The sequence below is a fragment of the Onthophagus taurus genome, chromosome 1, assembly GCF_036711975.1.
Source record: "Onthophagus taurus isolate NC chromosome 1, IU_Otau_3.0, whole genome shotgun sequence".
NCBI classification, from domain to species: domain Eukaryota; kingdom Metazoa; phylum Arthropoda; class Insecta; order Coleoptera; family Scarabaeidae; genus Onthophagus; species Onthophagus taurus.
The window spans coordinates 24538993-24552618 of record NC_091966.1 but is presented as its reverse complement, the minus strand read 5'-3'; the positions used below and the strand labels follow the sequence as shown (position 1 = coordinate 24552618).

At 33.9% G+C, this 13626-nt stretch overlaps 1 protein-coding gene across 1 annotated transcript; it reads left to right on the top strand.

The window, feature by feature from the left end:
- The first annotated feature begins 4365 nt into the window (after positions 1 to 4365).
- Positions 4366 to 5449, top strand: LOC111419860 (U3 small nucleolar RNA-associated protein 6 homolog). The gene is made up of 3 exons (XM_023052737.2): positions 4366 to 4550; positions 4605 to 4908; positions 4972 to 5449. The coding sequence occupies exons 1-3, from the start codon at positions 4459 to 4461 to the stop codon at positions 5419 to 5421; spliced, it is 846 nt and encodes a 281-aa protein (XP_022908505.1). The 5' UTR covers positions 4366 to 4458; the 3' UTR covers positions 5422 to 5449.
- Positions 5450 to 13626: the final 8177 nt, after the last annotated feature.

Here is a 13626-nt window from a genome sequence, read left to right as displayed (position 1 = left end):
ATTGCCTCAACCTATGGAAAACAAAGTTCAAATCCTATCTATCCAAAATCCATACCTTGCTGAGAGCGATCATAGGTATATTAGCGATATAGAAGAATGCAATGAAATCCAACAAAAATTTTATTTATGTGAGAAGAGTAGTAAGAGCATTGACATCTACACTCCATGTGAATATCGACTGTTGAAACATCAATACAATGGTACAGGATGTTTCTATAAAATAGAAAAGGAATTCGAAATGATACGACAATTAACGAATAGCGAATGGTTACTATCTGTATCGAAGGAGGAAAGAATAATTATCAATTGCGAAAATAAAAAAGAGGATAGAATGATAAAAGGAAACTTCCTAGTACAGATATCACAAGGATGCATGGTAACCGTAAAAGAAGAAAAGATGGAAGCCCATACCAGTAAGATAGAAGATCGATCCTTTCAAATCCATTCAGTGGAATTGCAGAAGATCACTCAAGATTCACTGGAAAGAACAAGATATTGAATTGGAACAAATTACATTTACCCGACTTAATGAAACTCGTGAGGAACTGATATCATTACAAGAAGAAATACAGGCGATAAACACCTTTAAAAATTTTACCTCAATAGGGACACCTATAATTTTGCTTTGTGTTTTAGTAATAATTATCAGTTTCTGTATCATAAAGAGATATTGGAAAAGGTCAAAGCCAATCCAACCGAGGGAGGAATCAACAGAAGCTGAAGGACTTCGCCACCCTTGGCTGCAGCCTTCCACTTAAGGGGGGAGGTGTTACGAGGTGTGAATAGGAATCCACCCGAAGAACGAACGATGGATTCCTAGAAAGAAGACGAGATAACAGAAAACGTATAAAAGGAGCGAACCGTTTACCAAATGAGATAGTAACCGGTCGCGCTCCAAATCGCACAGCTCCGTTATTATAAATTGTAAAACTTAGAATTAATCAATAATAAAACTTTGTAAATCATTTGTTTTAAGAGTATAATAAAATCTTATTTTTTAAAAACAAATACAATCTTTCTAAAATCGAAAGTATATATCTCAAATCGTTAGGGGGTTAAATCATTGTGAGTACCATATGTATGCGGATGACTTGCAGATGTATGTTTCCTTTGATCCACGCGACTTCGCGTTGGGTATTACGAAAGTGGCTCGGGAATACGGTCTACATCTTAATCCGAGTAAATCCAATGCTATACTTTTTGGAAATTCCGCTATATGTAATGGTTTTCGGGAAAGTATTGATTTGCAAATTGATGGTTGTAACATTCCTTTGGTTAGTGAGGTAAAGAATTTGGGTATGATTATGGACAACAGTTTTCGCTATAAGAAGCATGTCTCCAACTGTATATCCAGGGCTTATTATCATCTGAGGATGTTATCTCCTCATCGACGCTACCTTGGTATTCATCTGAAAAAGGTGTTGTGCGAAGCCTCTGTTTTGGCTCAATTCGCTTATTGTGCTGAGGTCTACCATCCGTGCACGTCAATGCAGCGATGTAACACGTATTCAACGAGTGCAAAATTCGTGTCTTCGGTATATATATGGAATTAGAAAATATAACAGAATATCTTATAAACTGAAGGATGCGGGATGGCTAAATATGTATCATCGTAGGAAAGTGCAGTGTTTGTGCCTATACCATAAAATTATAAACTACAAGGAACCACAGTATCTCTACCAACTGATAACTTTCCGAAATGATGTCCACCGAATAAATAAGCGATTTCGCGGAAGACTGTCGCCACCCTTCTATCGTTTGTCTTTGTTTCAGAGATCATGGGAACAAACTTCTTCTAAATTATGAAAAATGCTCCAAAATTTCTTTTAGCAGAAAAAGATATAACATTGATTTTTCATATCTGCTTGGTGTTGAATCTAGTAAATGTGTTACTTCTATCAAAGACCTTGGTGTGATGCTAGATTCAAAACTCTTATTTTCAGATCACATTGAGTATATCTTTTTCAAAGGTATGAGACAATTGGGGTTTATTCTAAGAACTACCTATGTCTTCTCAAATCTTGATTGCTTAAAATCTGCTTATATGGCATATGTTAATAGTATTCTATCTTTTTGCTCGGTGGTTTGGAATCCAATGTATAATAATAATAAACCATTTATTGATATTCAATTACAAAATCAAGTTAACATAATCAAAGAAAAAAAAAATAAACTAATTTTCAAAAAGGAAAAACACTCAAAAACATTCAAAAACAATAAAAAAGAAAACGAAACTTAATAGGTAGTACAAAAAAAAAAGAAAAAAAAAGTAAATGAATATCAAAAGGGACACCACAGCAAGCTGGTTTTATAGGAGCCCCTTAACAATGAAAACAAAAAGGAAAAAAAAATATATAAAATTATTTATAATTCCAAATTAAAATTTAAATATTCTTTTTCATCACAATACAACAACTGTAAGACAAAATACATTATTATTCCATTCTCTCTCGATCACATAATCTTATTGGTCAGTGCCACCGCCAGCCCTCGCACCTAATGAGGCAAGATAGATTTTGTATTTTTTTAAAATGTTTGCATGCTGTAACCGGAATAGCTAATAGGAAGGTTGTTGAGAACCGATCCAATGATATACGAAAAACAATGCTTAAAAGTTTGAGTTCGATGTTTGGGAATACGAATTAAGTTTTTACGCCTCAAATTCAAATGATGAACATCGGTTCTATACGTAATCCTTTCATAGAGGTAAGGTGGCTTATGATTCGAAACAATAGACACCATTCGACAAGCAATATGAAGTTTACGCCGGTCCGTCATATTCAACCAATTTGCACTAGCCAGCTTATACGATATTCTTTCATGACGGCGTATACCATAAATGTACCTGAGACAGGACTTCTGGACCCTCTCTATTCTCTGCACATCATTCATCATCAAACAAGGTCCATAAACAAGATCACAATGATTAAATGATGAAAGAACCAAAGAATCACACAGAATCAACTTGGCATCTTTATTCAACAAATGTCTATTGGGGTAAAGCATTTTTAATTTACCGTATGATCGTCTAACCAAGGTATTAACGTGATCGGTGAAACGTAAATCACTGTCAACCACAAGACCTAAAATTTTTACTTTATTTACGAATGCTATGTTTGTACCACTTATCTTGATCGACATATTGTCACTACTGTTGAATGACTTCCGAACTTTTGCATTACCAAAAATTATAGCCGAAGATTTATTCGGATTCAACCCTAATGAATGCGATTCAGACAGATTAGCTAGACGATCAAGGTCATTGTTTATAAGCTTAAGTATCACATATACATTGACCGTTTGGAGTTGGTTCAGCGTCGTTTTGTTAGGTTTCTAGCTCATAAATTTCACTTACCTTATTGTGAGTACTCGGTTGCTTGTGCGGTGTTCGGATTGATTTCTCTGCCTCGCCGTAGATTTGTGAGGGACTTGTGTTTATTATATAAACTGGTTACCGGGCTTATTGATAACCCAGAACTCTTATCTTTAATTAGTTTTAATGTCCCGCAATATCGCACTCGCGATAGTTTTTTGTTTAGAATACCTCCTTCGGCGTCTAATGCGTATACTAATTCGCCTATCCTGCGCATATTAAATTGTTATAATAAAGTTTGCCAGTCGATTGATATTTTTAATTATTCTTTTGTGTCGTTTAAAAAGAAATGTATGTTGCTTCCCAACATTGACTGAAATTTTGAGTTGAAATTTACTTTTAGTTGTTGCTTTTGGATTGTATTTTTGTTTTTTTTCTTTCATGTCTGTTTAGCTTTATAGTTTAGGACTTATTATGTTATATCTGTATTTTGTTTGTAAGTTTAGTGGATGCTTTATTGGGGTAACCTGTCTGCATCCCGAAACGAATAAATAAATAAATAAATAAATACATATTTCAAATAACTTCGAAATATAATGAGGTGGACGATAATTGCAAGGGGTTCTCACTAGGAAGGTTTAAATTTACACAGAAAAATTCTTGTTTTCTTGAACAATGTCTACATGGGGGCAAACGCTGATCTGACATGTTTTGCAATCTTGTTGTTGTATCTACCTAGCTGTTGCTAGATAGATGCTTGTAATTTTTGGCCGAGTCATGTTTTTCTTTTTTTGTTTCTTAGGTTAGTTACAGCACCTGTACTAACTAGTACAAGCTGGAACTCGCCTATTTTCTTTTGTACGTTTTTTTTGTACAATTAAGCTTATTTTCTAATAAAGGCATTTATTATATTTATTATATTATATTCAGTGTATTTAGATCGCCTAATTTGATTTTTGCTTTTAATTTTTAAATTTTAAACTAGCGCGCCATCTATTAGCTTCTAAACGTCATCACATCACGTACGGTTTTTGACATGTGGAGGTTATATTTTGAATTGAGGTTAGGTTCTGTTAAATTATACATTTAAAACTTGATTTAATTATATTTTTCATTTTATTTAATTAAAAAAGATATACATAATAATGGCAGAAACGGTTCAGAAAAATATGGAGTTAATGGTTAAAGAAATGAGGCAGTTTAGAGATTTAAAAATACTGAATGATGAAGAAATAAAGTAAGTAATTGTAAAATAATTGTGTTTTTAGAATTATTTAATAACAAATTTTAGAGAATTACTTAGAAGAAGAAAACATTACGAATATAAAATTAATGGTATAACAAAAAACTTAAACGATTACCTAGATTACATAAAATACGAGTATGCTTTATTAAAATTAATTAAAATACGAAGAGCAAACTCCAAAGATAAATGTTCAGGTGAAAGAAAAATAATTACAAGGATAAAAAGATTATACGAAGTAGCTGTCATGAGATTTCCTCAACATTTACAAGTTAGTCTTGATTATTTTAAATTTTGTAAAGAAGTAAAATTTCTAAGTGAAGTGCGTTCTATACTTTCGAAAATGATCAAGGTAATTTTCATAGTCTACATTCATTTTTAATGCCTAATTATTGTTTAATTAATTGCTTTTTAGAATCATCCAAAAAAGGAGGAAGTTTGGCTAATAACTTCTCAATTTTATTTTAAAGATTTAAAAGATACAAAATTTGCGTTAAAAACTTTACGGAAAGGTTTAGCTATTCTTAAAAACAGCAAATTGTTGTTTAAAGAAATATTTAAAGTGGAAGTTTTGGATGTTGTAAATAAACAATCTTCTGATGTAAACAAGGAAAATGATGAAGAAGAAAATGAAAACGAGAAAATGTGTGTTAAAAAATTATTATTGTACTTTGAGGAAATGAAAAAACTTATTGAGGATATCGATGTTTATATGGAAATTTTACAATTTTTGAAAGACTATAAATTTACTTTACCTGTTCAAAAAAGTATTGTTCATCATTTATATTGCAATTATTCTGAGGAATTAGCTGTTTGGAATGCTGGAGTACCTTGTTATGATATTGCTTATAAAATGACTGAATGATTTAATAAATCTGTTCATAGATAAACTATTTTATTTGGCATTATTACATTTTCAACTTTTTCACATAAGTTATAGATATGAAGTGTAGAATATTATACAGTATGTCCATGGAAAAGGTGTTGAACAAGAAAAACTTTTTAATTTTATCAAAAAATGTTAATCTTGATAAAAAATTTTGTTAGTTCTTAGAGTAAGATTGGGATAGAAACATTTAACATATTTTATACGCGGTGTTCAGAAAACTGGAAAAACTTTAAATGGTATAAGAGTTACTAGGAAAAGTTGTTCAAAAGTAAAAGGTAGTGTCTAATAGAGCACTGCACGAGTACGTAAAAAGTAATCTGAGAAATAATCGCCGAGTATACAACTGAACGATACGAGTACATACTTGGCACCGTTGGCCAATGCATCACCGATGCATTCAGTTTGTGATTACGAGTAATATTCATCAGAATTGCATCGTAGCATCGTGCATCGTGGCGAGTACGCATCGTGAATACTCGTCGGGTTTTCTCGTTTCGTGTTTCGACAAGTCGAGACAGGACAGTTGCACGGAATTATTCTGGAACTAATCCTTTCCGCAAACAAAAACCTCTATCTTCTTTTGTTTTTAAGTTATAGCCAAAAAATCAAATTTTCGTGATTTCAAAAAATGCTCATATTTCGTTTATTTTTGAAATTATAAAAATGGGGTTGGTACGTTCTTAAGACACATTTTAAGTAGAATATACTGCTGTTGAAAAATTTAAAAAATATTTGATGATTTTTGAGATACAACACAAAGTTGTGTTTTTTAAATACAAACCATACTTGATCATGATGTTACTGAAAAGACCATATTTTTAGGTTTCCAATGATGCATCGCATGTATGGTGTATTTGCAGAAAATAAGCGTTAATTTTTAATTTCAAAATAGTAAGCGCTAATGTTCAACATTTTGATTATAGTAGGCGGGTCCAGACAGTAAATACTACCTAGTGGCTATAATACACTCAGTTCCAAAAAAAGTGACGCACTTGATTTTTGACCTAATTTTAATATCGTATATTTTTTAAACCAGTGGGCCGATTTTTATTATTTTTTTATTTTTTGGTAGCCAATTCCTTTGTCTTTCAAAAAAAAATTGAAAAGGTGGAAATTTTTTCAATGACTCCTGGATGGTACTGGAAAAACTGGAACCATGTTTTTTTCCTAATTTTTGACTCACCCTGTGTATTAATCAAGTAATGGTATAAAAAGTGCTTACACCCTATATGAAAGACGTTTCTTTTATGAGCATTTTGTTTTTTTATTCATTAATTTATCTCTAAAATTGTCCGAATTGAAGCTTTTTTGTTGAAACCTTGCATATTGCCAACTTTCTGAATTTATGGAAAAACAGTTTTCTAGTGAAATAAACTGATACGAATTTTTAAAAAAGTTTTATTAAACACTAAGTTATAAACTGGGATAACTGCTTAATACCGTGTATTGCCTCCCCTAGCAACTCTAAGAGTTTCTAATCTAAGCGGCATACTGGAAATCAGGTTTCTTATCGTTTCCATTGGTATACGATCCCATTCTTCCACTAACGCATCTGCTATTTCTGCGAGGCATTCCTGAGGCCTCTCGTGAGAACGTACCCTTCTATAACCTATTAATAGAATTCAAACTCAAGCAAATATGTCTCATTACCTTGGGAATAAAATCCAAAATGAAACAATTAATTTATTAGGGAATATCATAAAAGAAATTATTTTAAGTCAGATCAAAACGGCAAATTAGTATTATTCTATTTTACTGGACTGTACGTACGCCTGATGTTAGCCATCAAGAGCAGATATCAGTTTGTGTAAGATATCTTAATTTAGAAAACACAAAAGTTAGCAGGAAAGGTTTTATTATTTTGTCTTGTACCAGGAGATCACCGGCGAAGAGCTTACAATATTTTAGTTAAATACTTTGGACGAATATGGTTTAGATATCAGTAACTTACGTTAATAATTGAAAATTATCTGCGGTCTACTATGGGACAAGATAGATTGGCAAATCTTGCAATCATATCTGTTGAGAGTGGCATTTTACAAAAATTAGATGTAGATTTAATAATAGGGCAATTTGCTAAAAACAAAGCCAGAAAAGTTTAGTTTCTGTAAGATGCATTTCAATATACAGGGTATCTCAACGAGACCGGTCATTAGACGTTTCTGGGGTTCTGGCCAAAATAAAATTTTGAGAATTCAGATTCAAGTATAACACAAAATTTGACATTAAAGCATTAAATTTCAATTCTTTAGCTCGTAGTTAGACGAAAAAAAAAATATATGGCATGAAAAAGTTTGCTTTTTTATTTAGGAAACCGCTTGAACAATATTTTTCAAAATCTGTGGTTCTAATTTTTAATTAAAAATGAAACCATTTAAATAAACATTTTCATCATTTTTATTAAGTTTTACTATCAAAATGACTTACAAAAAAGTAGAAAATAATTTAAAAGTGCGCATTGTTCGAAGCTTCTAATGTCCTGGTGAAAACGTTCTCCTTGCTCTTCTGAATACGCTCCCATATTGTTTTTGAATTTATCTAAATGAGCATGCAGCATATGTACTTTTAATGACATCCTGCAGCCCATGGCCTCAAAATTTTTTGGCATATTTTCAACTAGTTTTTTGTAGTTTTCAGCTTTGTTATTTCTTAAAAATCCAGAAACAACTGCTTTAAAACTGCTCTAACTAGCTTTTTGAGTACGATTCAACAACGTTGAAAATTTTTCATCGGCGAAAATCTGTCTGATTTGCGGACCAACAAAAACCCCAGCAGCTAACCTTTGCTTCTGATAACTTTGGAAAAAATTTTCTTAAGTATTCAAAAGCTTCTGAGGATTGATCCAGTTTTTTAACAAATTGTTTCATTTCACTTAATGTGCAGAGGTGGCATTAACACTTTTTCCGCTTCAACAATTGGCTCAAATTTTACGTTTTCTTTTCCGACACAAAGTTCTGTTCTTACAGGCCATGACCGTTGAGTATAATGCTTAGTATCCGCTTTGCTATCCCATAAGCACAAATAACACGGATACTTTGTTATCCGCTTTGAAGTCCCATCAAAAATCCCACCAGTTTAAAATCTCCAATCAACTGCCAGTTATACTCGCGATATTTTACACGTTCAAGCAAAATTTTTACACTTTCATAATTTTCTTTAAGATGTACTGAGTGAGCGATTGGAAGAGATGGGAATTTATTTCCGTTGTGTAATAAAACAGCTTTTAAGCTTTTTGTAGAGCTGTCAATGAATAACCACCATTCGCTAGGAACACAAGCTATGCCAATTTCTTTGAACATACCTTTTATGTCATTGCAAAAACAAAGTCCATCTTCTTTTGTGAAAAATGTTGAGAATGTTTCATGCCTAGTCTGCTGATCCGTGATATTAAAAATTCCACTGCTTTAAGCGAGAGCCTAAAAGCTCTGCTTTACTTTTTGGCAAATTTAAATCTCTAATCAAATCATTAAAATCTTCTGTATTGATGAAATGATGTTTTGGTTATTCTGGTGTCGGTAAAAACTCCTTATCGGAATTACTTCTATGAGAACAAAGAAATGAGCTACTTTTCTGCGGTGGCTCAGGTACTGGTCGTGTCAAATCGTGTGCGACTGGAGCAGATGAAGATTCAAAGTCAGGATATTCGATAGGTTTTGCATTTTTACCTCTACGTCTTTTACTCGGATTCACAATGCAAAAGTAGCAGTCGTTTACGTGGTCTTTTGGTTCTCGCCAGATTCTTGGTATTGCAAATTTCATAGACCTTTTCTCACCTCGATACTAGCCTAAAATATAGAAATTAATATGTCTATTGTATTTAATTCACCATTTAATTAAAATTTGTTTACCTTCCAAACATCTTTTACAATAACTACAAGCAACATGTGGAGAGATTATTCTAGACTTATACAAAATACCTGATCGTTGTTTATCACTCGAGCGCCACCTATAAGCACTGTATGAACGTTAAACACTGTATGTATTAAAAATAATTAAAATTGATAAAAAATTGAAAAATGCGTATTATTACTATAACAATTACAAAAGCAAACTTTATACCAAAAAAAGGTATTTTCTTTTCGTTTTCGTTCATAATTAACCAGAAAATCATAAAATAAACTTTAGGACAAAGAACAAAAATTTTTTTGTAGAGTCGTTTAATCAATTGCGTTATCTTCAACTAAAATATTTTCAGATTTCTAGCACTTCCGGTTAAACTGGAAGTCGCTACCTGCTTAAACGGAACACCAATATTTTTATGTATTTGGATTTGTCTATTTTCAAGGTTTATATAATAACTTTACTTTTTGCAATTTGATTCGGCTGTTCTCGATTTTTTCTAAAAAAATATGCTCTAGCAGACATTTGTTCAAAAGATCAGAAAACACTCGATTTTTAGGATATCAATTTAGGATTCGGAACATGCGTAAGCAACATGATGGACTATGTTTTGGTGCCGAGCAAGGGCGTCGCCAGAGAGGGACAGACTGGGACCACTGCCCCCCCCCCCCTAGAGGCAGATTCGAAAAAAAATTAAAACACAATAAATATACATCTCGAGTACTAAACAACTATCGAATGGGATGCCATATTTTGATCTGGAAAGCAAGGAAGTTCAAGAAGTATTCCTCGAATTCGTCAAACTTGATACTTTGGATGCGAAATGTATTGCAAAAACAATAGATGCATTTTCGGCAGAAGAAGATCTTGATCCGGACAAATGTGTTGGTTTAGGATTTGTGCAAGCAATCCTACGCAGAAAATATAAAACAGCTTTGTGCTTTCATCAAAGGAAGGTACCATAAAAGATATTATTACATTTTTTCAAGAATCAGTTTTGAGACGCAAAGTGATACCAAATATTTCTAAGCTTTGCGAAACAAGGTAGAGCGAGAAACACAAAAATATTAGTGTTTTTAATGAGAATTTTCCTATTATAATGGAGGCCTTTGAAACCTCATCACGGGAAGAAAATAAGAATAAATAATGCGACTAAAAAAAATACTTATCAGCTCCATGCAGCAGCTTCTAGAGTTTCGTTTATTCTCAGCTTTATGTTGATAGTCAAATACTCTGCTATGATGGAACCTGTGGTAAACGTGCTCTAATCCGTAACATTGAATACAGATAAGGCATCCCAGCACATTAGCCGCCTTTTGGAATTTATAGAAAACCACCGTAACGGTCCAGAAAATGTCACAAATGGAATTATTAGGGACGCTACTATTGTTGCAGAAAAACTTGGACTGGGAGAAGACATGAACTCCTTGCCCCGTATTGTTGAGAGACAACAACATCAGAACAACCACCCAGCAGCAAGCCCCTCAGAATTCTGGCGGAGGTTTTTAATAAACCATACTTAGATTGGATTATTAATTCTTTTGAAGTTCGCTTTTCTGAAGAAAACACCCCGTCATTTCCCTTATGTAAATTACACCCAGCTCAAATGTTAGACATGTCCCTTGAAGACCTCGTAGAAGCTGGTGAAGTCTTATCAAATATCAACAACGAAATCGAATTATGGAAAAAACTATGGCAAGATAAACCTGACTCAAAAGAATTAAGTGTTGTGGATGTCATAAAAGATGCCGACATTTTTTTCCCTGAAACGAGAAAAGCCTTTATAATTTTGGTCACTTTACCCTGCACGACATATACTGTTGAACGATGTTTTAGCAGCTTGAGGACAATAAAACCTGGCTTAGAAGCACTATGGCAGAATGTCGTCTCAATGGTCTTCCCATGATGAGTGTGTATAGGAAGCATATTTTTGAAAACTTTGAGGGTTTTATTAATAATCTGGTTGACAAATTCGCGAAAAGGTCACGAAAATTATGTTTTAAATAATTTGGTGTTATTTTTCAATTCTTTTGTCGTGCCCCCCACTGGCCTACTGGCTGGCGACGCCCTTGGTGCCGAGAACGGCTGTCTAGATCGTTTGATCACTATGGCACGTTAACTTTTCGAAATTTAAAAAAAAATTATTTAAAATTTTTGCTTAGTCGTCTTCGGCGTCTCAGTTTATATCTTTTATACCCCATATGTCCTATACCTAACATTAATAGTTTGGGAGATAATTAGGGTTTTTTGAAAAATGCACACATATCATATTGATATTAACCTAGTGTGCCATGGAAAACAAATATTTAATGACTTATTGACAAACGTCAAAGTCTGATTTATGTTGTCTGATGCTTGGGAGTCTAAAACCAGTTAAAATGAATATTAATAACGTAAATAATGTTTATACAAATGAAGAAATCCTTAATTTATTTTTTATGCAAGGAAAGTGCGACAAAGTTCTTAGTAGAACGTGCAGAATATTTAATGAAAACTATCCACATTTACTTCCGATGGCAAAAGGTAAATTTAGAAGAATAGAAGCAATTTTTTTGTATTTTGGACGAATTAATCACGAGTTAATCTAATTAATAAGCATTTATTGTTTTTGATAATTACAATTTTCCCCTTAATACATCCTGATATAATATATGTCATTAGTATATTATTTTCACCCTCCACCCTCTTCCTCCATTTCCATAACCTCAGCTCCTCGGCCCAATCCTCCCCTCATCCATCCCTTTGTCTCCTCACCCCCACAACCATTCTCATCCATCGTTTCCCCTCTCCCCCCTCTCCTAAGATCTGCCCTCGGTCCAACTCCACCTCCCTCAACTCACTGCACCCATTCAACAAATGTTCCAACGTTTCCCATTCCTCCCTGCATAGCCTACACCACCTCTCCTCATCGGCCATCCAGTATCTGTTCGCTCTCTCCTCGTTTCCACAACGGAACCTAGCCACCAACTTCTTCCCTTCCTCATCTCCTTCCAATGACAAGTATCTAGGCAGCCCCTCCGTAATTATGTCCCTGTACCTTTCGTTATACCTCCCCTCTTTTATTTGTGTCCTTCTTTCCTGTTTCTGCACATCTCGGTCCCTATCTCTCAACTCCCTCCACATCTCCCTACCCACCCTTCCTCTACTATTTATCTCAGTTACCGAGTAGCCCGCTCGTCTATAATAGTTGTCTCTGTCTCCTTTCCCATATTTGATCTTTCCCTCTCTAATTTCCCTCCAACACTCTCCCAAGATCCCGCAGTTTGGCCTCCCTTCTATTCTTTCTTCATATTTCACTGCTCTCCTGCCCCCCTCCACTCTGACTTTATCCACCTTTACCTCTTCCCTCACTATATATCCCGGTGTTTCTCTCGCCACCCCAAGCACCCATCTCCAGTATCTAGCTTGCACGTCCTCCAGCATTGCCTGCACTCTCCATCCCCATACCTCTGCTCCAGACATCATCACACTGCTAACCAGACCTTCAAACATAATCTTCCTCGCTGCCCCATTCCTTCCAAAGACTCTCTTCCCCCAACCCCATATTTGTCCCATCACCTTATTCGCCTTTTTTGCCATAGCTATCACATGCGACCCCTCCCTGTTGTCCTCCCTGAACACATACCCCAAGTAAGTATACTCCCTAACCTCCTCGATCTCTTTAGATCCGAGTTAATCTAATTAAACTGAGCAAAAAATGTAGTAGATTATGCAGCGGAAGAGGTGAATACCTTGGCTTATTTCGAACCCAGTCCCAACACCTCAATTCGAGCTGCCAAAGAAGATCTAGGAATCATACTTAAATCTGAATTCTCAAATTTTTATTTTGGCCAGAACCCCAGAAACGTCTAATGACCGGTCTCACTGAGACACCTGTATGTATTTTTTTATTAATTTTTTGTTAACGTGGTTCACGTGATCGAACACAGCCATTTTATGTTAAACTTATATTATTTTATGTAAATATTGTTTATTTAAAAATATAAATAGTGTAAATCGTAAATAAAAATATTTGACTATAAACTTTAAAAAATTGCAAAATATTGATTTAAAAAAATGGGAAATGAAATACGTATTTTCATTAACTTTATTAGTAACTTTATTAAAAGTAAAACTAAAACATGTAAGAAGCATAATTATATTTACACTTTGCTTAAATAAGCTTAATAATATTTGGAAATTTTTTTTATCAAATCTTTGATAACAGTGTGCTGCACGATTTTTCACAGTTGATGAGTTGGTTGTTTTTAGTTAATTTTGGGTTGCTGATTTCAAATATGCTTTCCATTTTTTTGTAACACGCCACGTTTTTTCTTATTCAGGTTTCTCACGACTGCAATA

Bases quoted from the DNA above. Each gene is read 5' to 3' on its own strand.
- LOC111419860 (XM_023052737.2), top strand. From the start codon at position 4,459: ATGGCAGAAACGGTTCAGAAAAATATGGAGTTAATGGTTAAAGAAATG. The intron at 4,551-4,604 runs GTAAGTAATTGT...AACAAATTTTAG, and splicing joins CTGAATGATGAAGAAATAAA to AGAATTACTTAGAAGAAGAA. The intron at 4,909-4,971 runs GTAATTTTCATA...ATTGCTTTTTAG, and splicing joins TACTTTCGAAAATGATCAAG to AATCATCCAAAAAAGGAGGA.